General features: G+C 43.1%; 1 protein-coding gene and 1 long non-coding RNA gene across 3 annotated transcripts in view; both read left to right on the forward strand.

Moving 5' to 3' along the window:
- txlng (taxilin gamma) overlaps positions 1-3,345 on the forward strand; it is a 69,038-nt gene extending 65,693 nt beyond the window's left edge. For both annotated transcript variants that reach the window (XM_061275908.1, XM_061275909.1), the window contains 2 exons: positions 702-797; positions 2,556-3,345. In XM_061275908.1, coding sequence (XP_061131892.1) covers positions 702-797; positions 2,556-2,876 — 417 coding nt within the window. In that variant the 3' untranslated portion in view covers positions 2,877-3,345. The remainder of the gene's footprint in view (positions 1-701; positions 798-2,555) is intronic.
- Positions 3,346-16,226: 12,881 nt separating this feature from the next.
- LOC133153272 (uncharacterized) lies at positions 16,227-21,008 on the forward strand. Its single transcript, XR_009714287.1, has 2 exons — positions 16,227-16,510; positions 20,804-21,008. It is a non-coding gene; the product is annotated as an uncharacterized LOC133153272 (long non-coding RNA).
- The last annotated feature ends 557 nt before the right edge of the window (positions 21,009-21,565 follow it).

Consider the following 21,565-nt stretch of genomic DNA (forward strand, 5'->3'; position numbering starts at 1 on the left):
AAAAGCCATGTCCGAGCCCCATCCACCGCCCCCGGTGTCTGTCTGATTTGGTGTTAAAATTCGTTGTATCCTTTTTGCACAGTGTATGTAAACCTCTAGTTTCTAGTGCTCGGGCTAACTTTGTTGCCTTCTCAGTGCTCTACAGCTGCAAAGGCTTCTGTCCAAATCTAGAGGGCAAATACACAAACCTAGGTTTGAAATCTATTTCCTGCCACACACGCAGGCACACTCACACGCGCACACACATACACAACATAGAAAATATGAAAATGTCTTGTGTTTATATGGTTCTAATAGCACAACTTCATTCACTAATGTTCTGAAAAAATTTTGTATTTGAAGTACATCATTTACTTGATTTTCACATTACTTTCTGTAAGTGGCAAAATGCTTGGCAAAATCTGACCTTTCAGTGTTCAATTAATCATTAGACCATTTCTGTAGTGAAGCAAATTTATTTTCATACATCACACCTCATTCGGGAGAGTTTCAGGTTTTAGTTATTTCTAAAACCAACTGATGAATTTAAAGTCAGGTCATAAGTCTTTGGTTCCACGACATGGATAAGTGACAGATCTTCTGTCATGGGCTGTATTATATTGTTAGGTTAATTGAATTTGTATATTTCAATGGATGGCATTCCAGTCGGGTTTGGCCACATTAGGCGCTGTGCGGAGGGACTAACACTATTCTCTTTTCAGATGACGAAGAAACTTAAGAAACTGGAGAAAGAAACAACACAGTGGCGAACTAAATGGGAGAGCAACAACCAGACTTTGCTGCGGATGGCAGAAGAGGTATTGTAAATGTGGATTCAAAAATGTCTGATTAGCTAAAGTTCATATACACCGCGTTCCAAATTATTATGCATGAAGTGTTTAGGATTGCTATGGTAGGGAATTTTTTGTTTGTCAGTTAAACTCATACATGGTGATGTGTCAGGGGCCTTTGAATCACTGAAACCAATTGCAGACACCTCTGCTAATTAGTTTGGCAGGTAAGTCTAATTAAAGGGAAAACTACTTAAGAAAGTTGTCCACATTACCTACCATTGTCAACCAGAATGGGCAAGAAAGAAAAAAGGACCTGACGGCTGCTGAAAAGAGACAAATATTTGAGTGTTTGGGTCAAGGCAACAATCAAATTTCCCAAGAGACTTCAGTGCGATCATCGCACAATCAAGAAGCATGTAGCTGATTACGAGCACACATGTGTGCGTGCTGATAAGGGAAAAGCGAGGGTTCTTTCCAACAGGCAATCACATTGATTAAAAGAGCAGCTGCAAAAATGCCTTGTCGTAGTAGCAGACATGTTTTCAAAGCTGCTGGTGTGTCCAGTGCATCAACAAGATGCAGGGTCCTCCAGAGGTTTGCAGCTGTGCGTAAGCCATCATTTCGACCTCTTGTATGTATTGCACACAAGCATAAATGGCTCCTGTGGGTCAAACAATACATGAAAACTGTTTTGTTCACTGATGAATGCCCGGTAACCTTGGATGGTCCAGATGGATGGAGTCGTGGATGGTTGGTTGACGGTCACTCCATGCAAACAAGGCTACGGCACCAACAAGGAGGTGGTGGAAATATGTTTCGGGTTAAGATCATGGGGAACGAGATTAATGATCCATGACAGTGTAAAAAATACATCCATAATGTATGGAGTTTCTCAAAGAGCATTTTCTGCCATGGTTCAAAAACAAGACCCGTGCATTCAGCTGTAAGATAAGTTTCAGTCTTATGTTACGAAGAATATGTCTGTATTTCTGGCTCCTCTGAGAGTGAAAGAAGACAAAAGAAGAAATAACCCCTCAGCCCTTCCTTGCACCAAAACGGTGTCAACAGCCTGTCACTGAATCTACTGAAGTTGGTGGACAGGGTTGTCTTTGATTGGCAGCAGCCTGGCTAACACCCGCTGTTCTGCCACAGACGCCAGATCAGGCAGCTCCGTGATTAGTGATCAGTTTAACTTCTAAATATTCAGAAGTATGCATATACGCTTGGCACGTGTAATCCTTAGACACCAGCAAAAAAGATGTTGCTCATGGTTGCATGGTGTTTTTAAAATGAATAATGTGTTATTCTGAATCATGGAGAATGGAAATGTAGAAAAGAGAACTTTGGCATGGAAATGATAAGGATAGAAAAAAACATTAGCCAGCATTAATATTGTATTCAATTCATGGGCTGACAGGAGAGTTCCCCATGACCCAGGAGATGAAGAAATGAAACTGTTTACAAATTGGCACCAGCAAAAGGCTTAACAGCTGGATAAAATCGGACAATCTAATATTCATAGTTCACTTTGTCTTCGTTTTAGTCTTTGGCTACAATGAATACTGTAGAATATTGTACATCTCAGGCTGTTACTCATGCCTGCCAATTTTCATATGCCAAGGTCAAATGTACTGTGGTTGGCTTTAATTCTTTCCATGTCATTGGCGCTACATAGCCATTTTATTATTATTGTTTGACAATATACGTTTAGGTACCTTTAAAGGCAGACATCCTTTCTTTTTTCTTCTGAACCCACCATGAAAACTTTTCGTTCTGTTGTAGAAAACTCTGCAAGACGGCCACTTCAAGGCTCTGCAGGGTAAGTTGGAGCTTCTGGAGAGGCTTTGTAGAGCTCTGCAGAAGGAGAGGAATGACCTCAACAACCAGTTAAGCCTCCTTCAGGAGCAGGGATGTGAGCCACCAGATCTACCAGGGAATGAAGGTGAAGGAGAGGATGAGAAACTGGCCTGGGAGAAGAGGCTGGAGACAAAGGAAATCAATAAAACTCAACCCAATGAGGTGGCCTCCACAGAGTCTCTTGAAAGCACTACTGCTTTGTTGTCAAGCCAGCCTTTTGAAACCAAAGCCAGCCTGCAGGACTGAGACTTCAACTAGACTTCAACTAATCTGCTGTGTATGTGTCTTTTCTAAATTCTACACCTAGATCTCCAGTTCTTTAACAAACAATATACGAATATATATTTGTGCGATAGTGTACAAACCGTGTTTTGACTGTTTCATTGACTTTCTCTTTGAAATCTGTATAATCCATGTTTGCAGTGGTTTTAATAATTATGGTTTGACTGCTTTGTACTTTTTTTTTCTACCGAAGTATTTTCATAAGAAAAAAGTTCGCAGAAATGTTCTTTCTCTTTTCAGAAGTCTTATTGGTCATTTAAAATTAGTTCAGTAATGTGCATTTTACCTGTAATATATGAATATGATTGTAGCTCAAAAACTAAGTGTAATTTTCCATCTGTACTAGGCACAACATATTTAATATGATTTTCATACCTTATCAAGGTGGGACCAGGTTTCTTTTTAGAAAATATTAAATGGTATCAAAAAGTCAGTCTGCTTCATTGTCAATCTCTTCACATACCAAGACACACAAAGAAATCGAAATTACGTTTCCACTATCCCACGGTGACGAGACATAGTACACGATATACATACAAGTAAACACAAAATAAAAACAAGGCACAAACAATGAATAATAAGAGTGATGAATAAATAATAAATAAACCAATAACACAATACCGTTTTTTCCGTGTATAATGCGCCCCCATGTATAATACGCACCCTAAAAATGGCATGTTGATGCTGGAAAAAAGCCTGTACCCATGTATAATACGCACCCAATTTTTTATTTTTTATTTTTTTAAATTTTTTTTTTTTTTTTTAAGTCCCAATGATCGTCACACACGCAGGGAGGCAATGGGTCCCATTTTTATAGTCTTTGGTATGGTCTTAACTAGGCTGGATGTAATTTTTTTTGTTGGCGTTGATTTCTCCGACTGCCCGTAAAGGCACCACCGCGATCAGTGCGGACGTGAAAAAGGCGGCTCTGTATGGGAGAGACGTTGAAGAGGAATAAAAACACCCTTGGAAACCAAAACTTGCCCCTCGTCGTGACTCGGAGCCGCAACAAATGTTTCGGATTTGTGTAGGGTACATTGTGACAGCAAACAAGCAGGTGATCGAGCAAGCGTCTGATACGAGAGCATTGCGTTCGTATGGAGCTTGTTTGAAGTGAACAGAGACGAAAGGAACAAGGCAAAGTGTTGTGAAATAAAACATTACCTGTAATACGCATTTTGTTATTTGCTGATTGAAACTGCTAATTAAACTGTGAATTGAAAATAATAGGGAGAGAACTGAAGTCTTGCTCTTTATATAGCTGACGTGTCTTGGGCATCCGTTCTGCGCATCTGTAATGGCGGCCTCCGTATGATATCCGGTTTGCGATGGAGATTAAAAAACAAACAATATTTGACAATAACACACCATCAAGGATTGCACCATCGCATCAAACCATGTCTCGTCAATTATGAATTTTACTGACTGTGTTGGGCAGGATGGCTGAATGCGATGCGCGATTGACAACAAACAAGAAGAAAGGTGATTTCAAGTTTTATTTCGAGGGAGATTTGTCATGTCTCGTCCCCAGTTTTGCTATGTGTCTAGGTTGCCATAGTTTCTGTTCGCGTCGCCCCTCCCTTCCTGTGTCACCTCAATCAATGTAACGTGTTTTGTATTTAAGTCCTGTCTGCCCCTCGCTCACCGTCGGATCATTGCATGTGTTACTGTCATGATGTCTGTTTGGTTTCTGTTCCTGTCTTTGGTAATGTCACCCTGTCTTGTTGTCAGTCCTGTTGTTGGTTTTGTTGTACCATGATTTTCTTAAAAAAAAAAAGTACAAAAAATTTGTACCCATGTATAATGCGCACCCCAGATTTTAGGACAATAAATTAGTTAGATTTCGCGCATTATACACGGAAAGAAAACGGTAAATAAGAGGAGCAAAACAGAGCAAGTGTGCACACAGCAGACAGTCAGAACATAGCGCAAAAGTACAGGACGCTACGCAGAAGGGGCGAGAGACTTCGGGATCCTAACAGCCTGGAGTATGAAGCTGTTGGTCAGTCTGGTGGTGCAGGAGCGCAGGCTCCTGTACCTCTTCCCAGAGGGCAGAAGATCGAACAAAGAGTGAGCGGGGTGACTCACATCACTCACAATCGTGGTCGCCTTGCGGGTGAGATGGGAGGTGTAAATGTCCTTCAAGGAGGGGAGTGAAGCACCAATAATCTTACCCAGGGCTGTGGACTCGGTCGGATTTTTGCACCGAGTCCGAGCCCGGCCTCTTGACCATGAGTCCGAGTCCGGCTGTCCATTTTTTCTGTTAATTCATGTGACTGCTTAGTCTTTATTCAAGGCTAATTTAGATCAAAATCTAAATAATTACAACAGTTTTGTGATGGCTTTTTCTTTATTAAACATATAAACAAATACAAGAAACAGATACTTTCAAGTTTTAATCATTAATTACACCATTATAGCTCAGACATTTATCTAAACACAAATAATTAGTGACGACCCCACAACTATCGAAACACATCAATGATATAAGCTGGGTGACATAATCGTCCTTGACATTGGTACATAATGTAAACATTAGCCTAAGTGCAACTCAACGTGGCCGCATTGATCGTAACTTACGCTCCGTTTCCCCCCCAAATCTAGAGGCAAAACATTGTTCTCTCGCTGCTCCAGGGTTCTTCCATCTTGGCTGCGCACGGGGCATTGTGGGTCTTGTACGTGCAGGCAGGCGCGGGCGCGCACGCAACAATTAAATTTGTCTTCATAACAAGCAAGCAGGGCTGTGGACAGTATTCCTACGCGCATTCTCAGCAGCATGATGAAAATAAAATTCAATAACGTCACTGAGGCATATTTTAACAAACTCCATTTCTTTGTATGGCTTTTTAGCCCGTGCAATGTCCCAAGCCAGTTGAAACAATGCAAGTGTGACAGTCTCTGAGTGCTTCGTAATTTTTTGAAAAACTACCTATTTTTCTGCCTCACTTTTCAAAGTCTCCAAACTTGTGCTTGCGAAATTCAGTCCCTTTTGCAAAGTCCTTATCGATATTGGCATGAAGTGAGCTGAAGTGGCGCTGACCATTTGAAGCTTTTAAATGTGCCAATGACGTCCGACATATCAGGCAGAATGGCTTGCCATAGCGTTCAACAAAAAACTACTTTAACTCTGTTAAAAACGTCCTGTGTTCATCGTCATATATTCGTTTAGCTGTGCATTATTTCCTTGCTTTTTTGGCAAGCGTCTTGTCAGCTTTTCTGGACCTAATGGGCCCCCGTAGTCACAGTCTCCATTCATTAAAAAGCCAGCAAAACCAATCGCTCTGTTTGTCCCTCCTCTGCGGGATTTCCCCTCACGCGCATGCGCGTTCGACCAAAAACCTTATTGAACTCAAGCGAAGCAAATACGCACGAAAAATAAACACAAATGTTTATTTTTTTTATTGTCGGACTCTATGGACTCGGTCAAAATCAGCACAGAGTCCGAGTCCGGCAAAAATGACCGAGTCCGACCGAGTCCGAGTCCCCGAGTCTGAGTCCACAGCCCTGATCTTACCAGCCGTGTACACTATGCGCTGCAGGGCCTTCATATTGTAGTCAGTGCAGCTACCACCCCAAACAGCAATACAACCCTTCCGGTGTGACCCTTCCGGAAGTCAACAACAATCTCCTTGGTCTTGTTGACGTTCAGCAGGAGGTTGTTGTCCCTGCACCACGTGGTCAGAAGGTCAACCTCCAACCTGTATTGAGTCTCGTCACCCTTGGTGATGAGACCCACCAGAGTCGTGTCGTCAGCAAACTTCACTATGCGGTTGTCGCTGTAGGTTGCTGTGCAGTCATGCGTCAACAGGATGAAGAGCAGCGGACTGAGCACGCAGCCTTGGGGAGATTTTGTGGCCTCTGACAGAGGAAGTCCAGTAGCCAGTTGCAGAGGTAGGTATTGAGGCCCAGCTCGTCGAGTTTGCAGATGAGTCGTTGTGGCACAATGGTGTTGAAAGTAGAACTGAAGTCCACAAACAGCAATCTCACATACGAGTCCCTTCTCTCCAGGTGGGTGAGGGCCGAGTGGAGGGCAGAGCAGGTGGCATCCTCAGAGGACCGTTTGGCTCGGTACGCAAACTGGAAGGGGTCTATGGTGGGGGGGAGAATGGATCGGATGTGCTCCATGACAAGCCGCTCAAAGCACTTCATGATGATGAGTGTCAGTGCCACGGGGCGGTCGTATTTGAAGCAGGACAGAGCAGGTTTCTTCGGCACAGGTACGATGGTGGCAGCCTTGAAACACGACGGGACGATGGCCTGCTGCAGGGAAATGTTAAAGATGTCCGTGAAGACACCTGTCAGCTCCCCAGCGCAGTCCTTCAGCGCTCAACCCGGGATGTTGTCAGGGCCCGCCGCCTTACGGATGTTGATAGCGGCAAGCGCCCTCCTCACGCTGTCGGCAGAGAGGCACAGGGGCTGCTCGTGTGAAGGGGGAGTGGCCTTCAGCGGGCAAGTGCTGTTCGGAGTGTTGAAGCGAGCAAAGAAGCGGTTAAGATCATTGAGCAGACGGACTTCGCCTTCAGTGCTCTGCGGTGCGGGCTTGTAGTCCGTGATGGTCTGAATGCCCTGCCAAAGGCTCTGTGCGTCCCTGCTGTCCTTGAAGTGGGCGGTAATCTTGCAAGAGAACGCCCTCTTCGCTTCCTTGATGCTCCGGGACAGGTCGGCCCTTGGTGTCCTCAAGCCAGCCTCATCCCCCGCTCTAAAGGCTTTGTCCCTGGCCCTCAGCAGCCTGAGGACAGCCCCTGTCAGCCATGGCTTCCGGTTATCAATGTGTTCTTTGTTGTTGGTTGTGATTATCCAAATTATTGTCAGGAAGGATACATTTCTGCTATTTAGTCAATTCATTATATTCTACGGACAGGGAGCATTTTGCTAATTGACTTAGCACAAATTGCCTCTTAGCAAAAACTGCCATTGTGTATTTTAGTTGTAGTATTAAAAATGTGTTCTTATTCAGTTGTTGAGGTGGTTACGGAGTGGCCAAAGCTATCCCATCTCCTACAAGAACAGATAGAACTGGCGGGGATTCAGGCCACGTGCTGGAATGAAGTTCACAGTTTTCATGACTGTGGTCATTATATTATCCATCCCCAGCACCTTTCCACACAAAGCTTCTTGGTGTATAATACCGTTTTTTTCCGTGTATAGTGCGCAATATTTTACTAATTTATTGTCCTAAAATCTGGGGTGCGTATTATACATGGGTACAAAGAAAAAATTTTTTAATTTTTTTTTTTTTTATTTATTTATTTTTTTTTTTTTAAATAAAGTCATGGTACAACAAAACCAACAACAGGACTGACCGACAAAGTCGTGGAACAAAAAGACAGGGTGACATTACCAAAGACAGGAACAGAATGACAGTAACACATGCAATGATCCAACGGTGAGCGAGGGGCAGACAGGACTTAAATACAAAACACGTTACATCGATTGAGGTGACACAGGAAGAGCGGGGTGACACGAACAGAAACTATGGCAACCTAGACACATAGCAAAACTGGGGACGAGACATGACAAATCTCCCCCGAAATAAAACTCACCTTTCTTCTTGTTTGTTGTCAATCGCGCATCGCATTCAGCCATCCTGCCCAACACACTTAGTAAAATTCATAATTGACGACACATCGTTTGATGCGATGGTGCAATCCTCGATGGTGTGTTATTGTCAAATATTGTTTGTTTTTTAATCTCCATCGCGGACCGGACGTCATACGGAGGCCGCCATTACAGATGCGCAGAACGGTTGCGCAAGACACGTCAGCTATATAAAGAGCGAGAGTTCAGTTCTCCACCTATTAGTTTCAATTCACAGTTTAATTAGCAGTTTCAATCAGCAAATAACAAAATGCGTATTACAGGTAATATTTTATTTCACAACACTTTGCCTTGTTCCTTTCGTCTCTGCTGTTCATTTCAAACACGCTCCATACGACCGCAATGCTCTTGTATCAGACGCTCGCTCGATCACCTGCTAGTTTGCCGTCTGTCACAATGTACCCTACACAAATCCGAAACATTTGTTGGGGCTCCGAGTCACGACGAGGGGCAAGTTTTGGTTTCCAAGGTTGTTTTTATTCCTCTTCAACGTCTCTCCCATACAGAGAGATCTCTTTCCCCTGCGCACGGAGCGCGGTGGTGCGTTTAGGGGCAGTCGGAGAAATCAACGCCAACAAAAAAAATGACATCCAGCCTAGTTAAGACCATACCAAAGACTTTAAAAATGGGACCCATTGCCTCCCTGCGTGTGTGACGATCTTTGGGACTTAAAAAAAAAAAAAAAAAAAAAAATTAAAAAAAATTCATAAAAATTGGGTGCGTATTATACATGGGTACAAGCTTTTTTCCAGCATCAGCATGCCATTGTTAGGGGTGCGTACTATACATGGGGGCGCACTATACACGGAAAAAAACGGTACAATGATAAACGATCAGAGGCGTGTGACAGTTACTGGTTTGCATTTTCTCCTTCACTAATCCAACCAGGCCTGTTTTTCCTCCACACATTGCCGGTGCACCGTCTGTAGTTAATCCCACCAATTTTTCCCAGGGCAATCCAGTTTTACTTACTGACTTCTCCACCAGTTCATAAATATCCCAACCCGTTGTGGTCCCATGCATGGCAGCGACATCCAAGAGCTCTTTGGTGACAGAGAGGTCCGACTTCAAGCCTCTAATAAAAATGGAAAGCTGTGCAGTGTCCGTGTTGTCTGTGCTTTCATCAACAGCTAATGAAAAAGTCGTGTAACTACGTGACTCTTCGGCCAGCTGTGTTGACAGGTTTCCTGCAAGCTCCTTGACTCGGTCCGCGATTGTATTTCTCGACAAACTGACATTGGCATCTTTTGAAAGTCTGTATCTGGTCTCCACTTGCTGGCAAACACTCGCCTACTTCATCCTCAGGCACAAGCACACACACACCTACACACACAAACAATCAGCATGGTGGCTAGATTTGAGAAGGGCATGACTCATTTGCGAACAATTACAGAGAAACCTGGAATAGAGTGAACGGGAATGACGGAGTGGCAATTCTATTGACAATGTATTGTACATGTGAAGGAGTCGAACAAAATCCAGGACCGTTTTTGAAATATTGTTGTATTTTGTTTTTAATTACATTTTACACAACTTCCCAACTTCATCCAAATCCGGGTTGTATTTACCGTGATTTCCCATGCATAATGCGCAAAATTTAACTAATTTATTGTCCTAAAATCTGGGGTGCCCATTATGCATGGGTACAACAATTTTTGAAGAAAATCTCCCTCGAAATAAAACTTGAAATCACCTTTCTTCTTGTTTGTTGTCAATGGCGCATCGCATTCAGCCATCCTGCCCAACACACTTAGTCAGTAAAATTCATAATTGACGACACATCGTTTGATGCAATGGTGCAATCCTTGATGGTGTGTTACTGTCAAATATTGTTTGGTTTTTAATCTCCATCGCAAACCGGATATCATACGGAGGCCGCCATTACAGATGCGCAGAACGGATGCGCAAGACACGTCAGCTACATAAAGAGCGAGACTTCAGTTCTCTACCTAAATGCGTATTACAGGGAATATTTTATTTCACAACACTTTGCCTTGTTCCTTTCTTCTCTGCTGTTCACTTCAAACACGCTCCATACGAACACAATGCTCTCGTATCAGACGCTTGCTCGATCACCTGCTCGTTTGGTGTCACAATGTACCCTCAAAGTCAAAGTCAAAGTCAAAGTCAGCTTTATTGTCAATCTCTCCACATGTCACAACACACAAAGAGACCGAAATTACGTTTTTCTCTATCCCACGGTGACGAGACCCATAACACGATAGACATACAAGTACGCGACACAATATAAAAACAAGAAGGCAAAAATTCAAACAATCAATCGTAAGAGTGATGAATAAATACTAAATAAACAGATACACAAATCCGAAACATTTCTTCGCTATCGAGTTTGCTAGCGCATGCGCAGTGATACTGACCGGCAGAATAACATCCGGTTGTTCCCAAAGATGATCTTTTTTCTGAAATAATTTTACGTTCACGGACTTAAGTAGGATACAAGTGGCCGAAATGAGTTTTCCCCGCAGGATGTCCGGGCTCCCCCTTAGAGATAGGGTGAGAAGTTCGGTCATCCGGGAGAGACTCGAAGTAGAGTCGCTACTCCTCCACGTTGAGAGGATCCAGATGAGGTGGCTCGGGCATCTCATCAGGATGCCTCCTGGACGCCTCCCTGGGGAGGTGTTCCGGGCATGTCCCACCGGTAGCAGACCCCGGGGACGACCCAGGACGCGCTGGAGAGACTATGTCTCTCAGCTGGCCTGGGAACGCCTTGAGAATCCCCCGGGATGAGTTAGATGAAGTGGCTGGGGAGAGGGAAGTCTGGGAGTCCCTCCTGAAGCTGCTGCCCCCGTGACCCGACCCCGGATAAGCGGAAGAAGATGGATGGATGGATGGACTTAAGTAGGAGTCAAAATTTGGGTGCGTATTATACATGGGTACAGGCTTTTTTCCAGCATCGACATGCCATTTTTAGGGTGCGTATTATACATGGGGGCGCATTATACATGGAAAAAAACGGTAGCCTCGTGCGTGTAGCAGCTATCATTTATAGCATTAGCCACCCGCAAACTCCCATGAGCCTCAGCTCGCAGACTCCCATGAGCCTCAGCAAAGTGTCGTGGCAGCCCCCTGTAAACAATCACGTTTCTCAAACTCTCTCCCATAAAAGTGATCGGAACCAACTAAAGACTGATTTAACACATTGGTGCTGCTTACTTACCATTCCGTTGGATATTGATCCGTAAATGTACTCGAAAACATTAAGGGAACAGCCTATTTAAAAATGAAATAGCCTTGCGTGTACAAAAGCTATTCAGTGAAGCCCCCTGACCACGGTTGCCGTAATGCTGGGAAGCGATGCGACCTTGTAATTCACCAGTCGTACTGAAACGTACTGAAACATTTTGGCAGAGCGCTGTGTACAAGCAGTATGGATCAAGAAATTCATCAATTGATCCATATATAAGGCGCTATGCATTATAATGATAAAATTGATAAAATGTTTATACATGGGGGGGTAGAGAAGGGCAACGTTAGCTTCGGCGACTCGCGAGCATTCGCCTGCCCGCCGCAACGGCATCTTTTGGCACATCTCAAGACAAAACTAGTTCAGCTGTGAGTACGGAAATCGGCTTGCCTCTGTAAACCTGATTTATTGGCAGCAGTGATGCGTCAACATTCGCCTTATTTTCGGCAGCATTTTAGCGCTACTTTCGTCACATCATTTCCACTTGTTATTTTAACTTACGCGGAGAACTGTTTTTACACCGACGCAATGTGAATTCGCGATTTGGTTTTCATCACTTACAGACAAGTTATTTAGTTAGCTAGACCTAGGGCCTACTCAGCAAAGGTTTTCGCCAGCATGGCGAAGGTTTTGGAGAAAAAAGACGAGGATCGTGCCAGGGAAATAGACAAGTCAAACAAGATCTAGAACTGCTTCAGATAGGCATGGCAGCATCATCGTACAACTCGGAACACAGTCCGTAACCACGTGCCTGACGGAACATATGCGTAAAGTAGATGTCCCGGGGAAGGTTTTGTGTATTCTCTGTAAAGATATGATCAGCTCAGGAAGTTGTGGCACTAGGAACATTAAGGATATTTGTATTGTGTGAAACTTAGCAAAAAAGTCTCGCTCCATTGTTTCACAGGAAAACGACACTCAACACGTTTCAAGATATCTAATCAAGGACGAGTCAGCCAACCAGCTGCCAACCGGCTGAGGAGTAACAGGACAGACTGTGTACTGCTGGAGCCACAAAACGGCCAAAGCCTCGCCCCACATAACATTCGTTCGCTAATCGGCGTTGCGACAGCTCCAAACTCCTCTCCCTTTAGTGTAGCAACGCCTTTGTAACCAGGGCAACCTAAAACATTAAAAAGAGGAGAACACAGAGTAAGAGCTCAGAATGGATGGAGACTGTAACTGAGCTTTCTCTGTCATTCTCCTCTCGAGTAAAACAAATACTGATTGTCTTTTCCTCTTTGTTTTCAGTGTGTGAATTAATATCTGATGGTACTTAGACCCGACATAAACCATACTATATTAATAGTATAAATGACATGTAGAAAATAATGTATAAATAATATACAGTCGTATGCAAATGTTTGGGCAACCCTTGACCATTTTCAAGATTTTCCTTTATGAATCATTGGTTGTTCGAATTACCAATTTCAGTTAAATATATCAGATAACAGACAAACACAGTGATATTTGAGAAATGAAATGAAGTTTATAGGATTTACAGAAAGTGTGCAATCATTACTTGAACCAAAGTAGGCAGGTGCATAAATTTGGGCACCCTAACAGAAAACCCCTCCTTTTAACAACCTCTAAACGCTTCCGATAGCTTCCAATGACAGCCTGGATTCTGGTTGAAGGTATTTTGACCATTCTTCTCCAGTTCAGGGTATTTAAGGTGGCCAGTTGCAAGTTGTTCTCCTCTTTGCATCTTCTTTGAAGAGTGGTAACATGGGAGCCTCAAAGTAACTGACAAATGACCTGACAACAAAGATTGTTCAGGGATTGTTTAGGGGAAGGATACAAAAAGCTAGCTCAGAGATTTCAGCTGGTAGTTTGCACTGTGAGGAACATAGTGAGGAAATGGATGATCCCAGCCACAGTTCTAGTTAAGGCCCGGAGTGGCAGGCCAAGAAAAATCTCAGATAAGCATAGGCGAAAGATGGTGAGAACAGTCAAAGTCAACCCACAGAGCAGCTCCAAAGACCTACAACATGATCTTGCTGCAGATGGTGACACTGCATCGTTCAACTATTCAGTGCACTTTGTACAAGATGCTGTATGGGAGAATAATGCGGAAGAAGCCTTTTCTGTGCACATGCCACAAACAGAGTCGCTTGAAGAATGCTAAAGCACATTTGGACAATCCAGCTTCATTTTGGAATAAGGTGCTGTGGACTGATGAATCTAAAATGTCGATATTTGGACATAACAAGGAACGATATGCATGGAGGAAGAAGAACACATGACAAACACTTGCTACCCACAGTCAAATTTGGTGGTGGTTCCATCATGCTGTGCAGGTACTGGCAATTTAGTTAAAGTTGAAGGTTGCATGGATTCAGTAGATTCTTGCAAACAATGTTCAAGAATCAGTGACAAAGTTGAAGTTGCACAGGGGCTGGATACCTCAACAAGACAACAACCCCAAACATTTCTTAAATTCTACTAAGGCATTCAATCAGAGGAACAAGCACAACGTTCTGGAATGGCCATCTCGGTCCCCAGACCTGAATATGATTGAAAATCTGTGGTGTGATTTAAAGTGGGCTGTCCATGCTCAGAAACCATCAAACCTGACTGAACTGGAGATATTTTGTCAAGAATGGTCAAAAATACCTTCAACCAGAATCCAGACTCTCATTGGAAGCTATAGGAAATGTTTAGAGCAGGGGTGTCCAACCTTTTTGCAAGGAAGGTCAGATTTGATAACGTGAAGGGGCCCGGGGGCCAATAGTTTTTTCGGACATTTTTTAATTACAAAGATTTCATGCAAATACACACTGTTATAAAACAAATTTTATTGTCCCAATTTTCTTTATTTTTTAAATGACAAAATAAGCAAATTTAAGCAGCTCAGGCAGATGTGAACAACTCTAAAAACAAATTCTGCCTTTCGTTCATATCTGAAGAGTCAGATAACATTGAACAAACTGTATGAAATACCTTAAATTTACATGAGTTTGAAATTATTTTTGCCTCATGAACATTTTAAACAGGACTTATAAGTAATGCAAAGTTGGCTGTTATTATTAAAAGTGAATTTTGCTCTTGTCATTTACAATATCTTTCAGAAAGTAATAGTTTGTGTCATGTCTACAGGTTCATAACATCAACAGTATTAACATGGCCACTTCGTAATATTTAATATTAAGTAATATTTACTTTTGATTTAATTTTGACACTCAGCCCCGCGTGAAGAATCGCTGTTGTGATGCCAGTTCAGCTTGGAGCTGGTTGTGCTTTAGACAAACACAATTGCCTTGATTTTCAGTGAAGAAGTATTGTAATTCCCATTTCTCTTGAAAGCGACGGTCCTCAATGTCAACTTTCCTCGTTTTCTTTGCAGTCGCCATGGCAGAAATGAGCGGAGAGGGGTGGTGCTTCCATCTTTTGGTAATAGGAGGAATTACAGTTTCAAGGTTCACGATTTTTTTTTAATTCAGTTTGACAGTGCAGGCGGTCCATAAATAATACATTATAAGACCAAAGCTGCAGGCCATATGAAATCTCCCCGAGGGCCAGATTTGGCCCACGGGCCGGACTTAACTGGCTGTTATTTCTGCAAAAGGAGGATCTACTAAATATTGATGTCATTTTTCTGTTGGAGTGCCCAAATTTATGCACCTGCCTAGTTTTGTTGAGGTAATGAATGCACACTTTCTGTAAATCATATAAACTTCATTTCACTTCTCAAATATCACTGTTTTTGTCTGTGATTCGATGTACGTATTTAACTGAAATTGCTGATCCGAACAACCAATGATTTATAAAGGAAAATCTTGAGAATGGTCACGAGTGCCCAAATTTTTGGGTATGATAAATATAAATATGATATGTGTGTGTGTGTGTGTGTGTGTGTGTGTGTCTGTGTGTGTGTGTGTGTGTGTGTGCGTGTGTGTGTGTGTGTAACGTTAGTAGATGTAGCTCAAGCATACATACTGCAAATATGTTTTTAGAACTCATTATTATAACAACTTTTTTACAACAATGGGCATACATACTGTGATATGTTTGTAAATATGTTTTTAGAACTATTATTATTATACAACTTTTTATAAGAAGGTATAATACTGTAAATATGTTTTTAGATTTCTTATTATTATAACAACTTATTTTGTGACACGATACAAGAGTATATACTGCAATTCTGTGGGCATTCCCTGCCTTCTGCTGGCGTGCAGGCAACTTTCGTGCCATAATTCCTCAATTTAGAATTTTTATTTTGAATATTTTATTTTGGGGGGGAATCCGCGATGTACTGAAGCGTGATAAATGAACCGAGATGTAGCGAGGGATTACTGTACATATATATGAATGTGTGTATGTATGCGCATGTGCATTATTTACTTATATTTTTCGATCAACACAAACCTTAGCACAGGGCAGACAAAAGGTAGACGGCTGCAAGAGGACGGTATCTTTGGGGAGCAGTCTCTTAAATATTGTTTCTTTTAATGCACAGAGTAGGACACTAAAATAATGGAAGTGACATCAGCGGCGCCCCGCACGCACTTCCGGGGTTAGAAGCGCCGGTGTTTACACAAAGGACGACGATTCCAATGGATTTAATGATTTGGAGTGACATGGATGGTTCGATAAAATTGCCACTAAGGATGACAAAGTGAGGTACAAGCCCATGTTTCGCACTAAAATGTAGTACGAGTGCAAAAGACTCATTCAAGCTTCAAGACTGTTCAATGCTTTTTCAATGTTTGGGTTGGTCATGGACTTGTTCCCTCAGGCAGCAGATCCAACACAGGAGAGAAAAAGGAATGAATCCCTCCTAAACACCGAGGTAAATTAAACCTGGTATGAGCATCAATTAGTCTGTACATACATACATACATACAAAGAATTAAGAAAAAAAAGAACAAGAATGGATTATATCATGTATTATTAAGTAATGAGGAAATATGGTGTTGATAATAGTGATAATAATCGTTACCGTATTTTTCAGAGTATAAGTCGCACCTTTTTTAATAGTTGGGGTGGGGGTGCGACTTATCCTCAGGAGCGATTTATATGCAAAATTTCTAACAATCTAATTTATTTACCGTTTTTTTCCGTGTATAGTGCGCAAAATTTAACTAATTTATTGTCCTAAAATCTGGGGTGCGCATTATACATGAGTACAAAAAAAAAAAATTAAATTTTTTTTTTTTTTTTTAAGTCCCAATGATCGTCACACACGCAGGGAGGCAATGGGTCCCATTTTTATAGTCTTTGGTATGGTCTTAAGTAGGCTGGATGTAATTTTTTTTGTTGGCGTTGTTTTCTCCGACTGCCCGTAAACGCACCACCGCGCTTCGTGCGCGCACGGGACAGCAAACGAGCAGGTGATCGAGCAAGCGTCTGATACGAGAGCATTGCGGTCGCATGGAGCGTGTTTGAAGTGAACAGCAGAGAAGAAAGGCAAAGTGTTGTGAAATAAAATGCACAGAACGGATGCGCAAGACTCGTCAGCTATATAAAGAGCGAGAGTTGTTTTCTTCCTATTAGTTTCAATTCACAGTTTAATTAGCAGTTTCAATCAGCAAATAACAAAATGCGTATTACAGGTAATATTTTATTTCACAACACTTTGCCTTGTTCCTTTGGTCTCTGCTGTTCATCCTAAAACACAAAGGCGCTCTTTAAGCAATGCGACAGTGAGCGCCCGGCGCGCTGCGGTTGCGCGACCGCACCAAATTAAGCTCCCTGCGCAGTGCGCACTGAGGTCCACTTAAATTTTAGAAAGTACATCAGGACTTTAAAAATATCTTCTAAATTTCAGCGACGGCTCTGTCACAATAATCGACCAGCCCGGTGCAGTTGGGCGGTCGGCGGCGCGCTACGGTTGAGCGTTCTCTCGCACGCTCTCTCTCTCGCTCTCTCTCGCTCTCGCACACACGCAAACCGGATATCATACGGAGGCCGCCATTACAGATGCGCAGAACGGATGAGCAAGACACGTCAGCTATATAAAGAGCGAGAGTTCAGTTTTCTACCTAAATCCGTATTACAGGTAATATTTTATTTCACAACACTTTGCCTTGTTCCTTTCTTCTCTGCTGTTCACTTCAAACACGCTCCATGCGCACGGAGCGCGGTGGTGCGTTTACGGGCAGTCGGAGAAATCAACGCCAACAAAAAAAAATATATCCAGCCTAGTTAAGACCATACCAAAGACTATAAAAATGGGACCCATTGCCTCCCTGCGTGTGTGACGATCATTGGGACTTAAAAAAAAAAAAAAAAAATTCATAAAAATTGGGTGCGTATTATACATGGGTACAAGCTTTTTTCCAGCATCAGCATGCCATTTTTAGGGGTGCGTACTATACATGGGGGCGCACTATACACGGAAAAAAATGGTTATTTTGTCACTCACACACATTCACTCCATCATTACCGTCATTATCGTCATTATCGTCATTATCGTCATTATCGTCATTATCGTAATTACCGTCATTACTATCATTACCGTCATTGTGAAGTAGATTCACTTCATGTTATTTTCAGACTAAACCGGATGAGGTCGCTCTAGGCCTGCTTTGATAAATTCACCATTGGCTGTAACTCATATCAACTGAGAAGGGCTAAACATTTTTTTTTTGTCACACACACATTCACACCGTCATTACCGTCATTGTGAGGTACATTCACTTCACATGTTATTTTTAGACTAAACCAGATGAGGGCGCTTTGATAAATTCAACAAAGCCAGAGAAACTGGCCCCGGTCATTACACACCTGGCCAACTGCTCATACCAGCAGGGGTGTGTCCCTGATATATAGAAAGAGTCAAACGTCTGTCCCATACCCAAAGGCCAACACACTGGCTCAATATCAGACTGGCGTCCCATCTCACTAACCTCTTGTGTAGGGAAAATAATGGAAAGATTTGTGTTGAAAAAACTAATGCCCACAGTGCTCGACGTGTGTAAAAACCAGTAAGCTTACGGCCTTAGTCAGGGCAATGCACACCTGGCTCACTGAAACTGACTCTAAACCAGTGCTTCTCAATTATTTTCTGTTACGCCCCCCCCTAGCAAGAAGAAAACTATTCGCGCCCCCCCTCCCCACCCCGACTATCCTAACTTGTCTTGTAAGTCGTAAAATGTTGCACTGTCGCAAACGTGACAGAAGTAACAATGAGAACGCCACTGCCCCCTGCTGTAGTAAACGCGCAATTACACTTTATTCTAGTACTGCCAAAAAAAAAGCCTGTTCCCCAGGGTCACACGCGCCCCCCCAGGAATAGCACCGCGCCCCCCAAGGGGGGCGCGCCCCACTATTTGAGAAGCACTGCTCTAAACCAACAACGGTGAGAGTACTGTTGGCAGACATGTCCAAAGCCTTTTTTGGCTGCACTGCAAGCATGAATTAATAAAGTCAAATCAAATCACCATTGGCTGTAACTCATATCAAGTGAGAAGGGCTTAACAATTTTTTTGGTCACTCACACACATTCACACCGTCATTACCGTCCGTCATTGTAAAGTAGATTCACTTCACATGTTATTTTCAGACTAAACCGGATGAGGGCGCTCTTGGCCTGCTTTGATAAATTCACCATTGGCTGTAACTCGTATCAACTGAGAAGGACTTAACAAAAATGGCACTGAAAAGAAAATTATATTATGCAGATTACGAACTGCATGTAATAAAATATGCAGCCGAAAAAGTTAATCCAGCAGCAGAAATAAAGTTTTGAGTTAGTGAGAAACTTGTAAGGGACTGGCGAAAAGCGGAGGCTAGTCTTAGCGAAATGAAAAAAAGTTTGTAAGCAACACGGAGGACGAAGAGTTTGAAGGATTTGATGATTTGGAGTGACACAGGTTTGACAAACTTGTTATTTATGTTAGTTATTAGTAGTTTCACGTTGTCTAGAGAGGCCGTGAAGGGGGGAGGGGGGCAGCGATTGTCGTTTTGTTAAATAAACTTTGGGAACGCTACAATATAGATATAGACGTAGATCTAAGGAATAATTGGAGCCGCAACTGACGACGAGTCTGATGTCAGCGGCACATGGAGTTCCTGAGTCAACAGACGTTTTTTTTTTTTTTTAAAGTGACACAGAGGACGAAGATTTCGATGGATTTAATTATTTGGAGTGACACGGATGGTTCAATAAAATAGTTTTCTATATTATAGTTTGATATATAGTTTATATATAGTTATATGGGCCTGTGGAATAAGTTGAACTGCAACTGACATCAGCGGCGCCCCGCACGCACTTCCGGGGTTAGAAGCGCCGGTGTTTACACAAAGGACGACGATTCCAATGGATTTAATGATTTGGAGTGACATGGATGGTTTGATAAAATTGTTGTATATATTATTGTTATTTGATATATAGTTTATATCTAGTTATATGGGCCTGTGGAATAATTTGAACTGCAACTGACGACGAGTCCGATGTCTGCAGCACGCCGTACACACGGCGTTGTTTACACAAAGGACGAAGAATTTGATGGATTTAATGATTTGGAGTGACACAGATGGTTTAATAATCGTGTTCTTTATGTTATAGTTATTTGAATCACTGTTAGCATACTGTATCGTTTAGCCTGTTGTTGCTGGTTCATGCCTGTTCTTGGTGTTGGACTTTGTCAAATAAATTTCCCCCAAAAGTGCAACTTATACTCCGGTGCGACTTATATATGTTTTTTTCCCTTTATTGTGCATTTTATGGCTGCTGCGACTTATACTCCGGTGCGACTTATAGTCCGAAAAATACAGTATACTAACATGGGAATAATTTTAGGTATAGGAAGCTAAAATATAAATTTAATATAATGTATCATGACCTCTGAATCTTTAATCAATGTAACGCATGGTTGAAAACAGTGATTTATAATACAGTAATCCCTCGTTTATCGCGGATAATTGGTTCCAAAAACCTCACGCGTGTCACGCGCCGGTGTCATCCAGCCACGTCCCCCACTTACCAGGATCACTGCCACCTGTCGGGGGCTCATTGGGAGCACTATATTGGTCTATATTAGCGCTTGTCAACTTGTCTCGTGATGTGTCCATGCACACCGGTCCTTGGAAGATTGACTCCGCTTTTCCATATGATTCGGTTCTGTTTCTGTCTGTCCAGTGCTACCTTATCAGTCTGGAGTTGCTCTCCTTGGAGATCACCCGTCCGCCACGTCCAGCCCTCGCCAGCGCGACGTCCAGCAGCCAGCTCCTTCCCCTGGCTTGCCATCCGGCTATCCACACCCGACGAGCGCAGCCTCGCCCGTGCACCGCTTCAGCCCTCCACCGTTTCCCTTTCCCTCCACAATAAAGTATGCTTCACCTTGCATTTGGCTGTACTGTCCGATCTCTCACAGTTCAAGCTGACCAACACTATGCAGCCAGCAAGTGATCAGAAGGGCATTGTGTCGACTGGAGCGGACCGAGACAGCAGTCAGTCGGCGGACATCCAACTCCTGATCAAAGTGGGCCTGCAGCAGAAAAGCCAGCTGCAACAGCTCGAACAGCGGCAGCAGGAGATGGCTCAGGTACTCGGCACCATCCGTACCATGTCCAGAAGCCATCCGCCCAGCCACATCCCACCGGCTGTTGTCGCTCCCTCCCCCACATCCAGCTTGCGTTCCATCACCGAGACCCAGCGAGCCGTGGATGTTCCAGAGCCTCGTCTTGGTAATATGGAAAGGTTCAATGGAGATCCCAAACATTTTTTTGGGGGCGTTTGTGACCAACTGCAGCATCATGTTCAGTCTCCAACCCGTCACGTTCGCGACCGAGCCAGCCAAAGTTGGGTTTGTCCTGTCCCACCTCACGGGCGAAGCACGGCTGTGGGGAATGGCTGAGTATGAGCGAAGGGCCCCTGCTTGTGACTCATTTGACGCTTTCG

The sequence above is a fragment of the Syngnathus typhle genome, linkage group LG4 (genome assembly GCF_033458585.1).
Source record: "Syngnathus typhle isolate RoL2023-S1 ecotype Sweden linkage group LG4, RoL_Styp_1.0, whole genome shotgun sequence".
Taxonomy (NCBI): Eukaryota; Metazoa; Chordata; class Actinopteri; order Syngnathiformes; family Syngnathidae; genus Syngnathus; species Syngnathus typhle.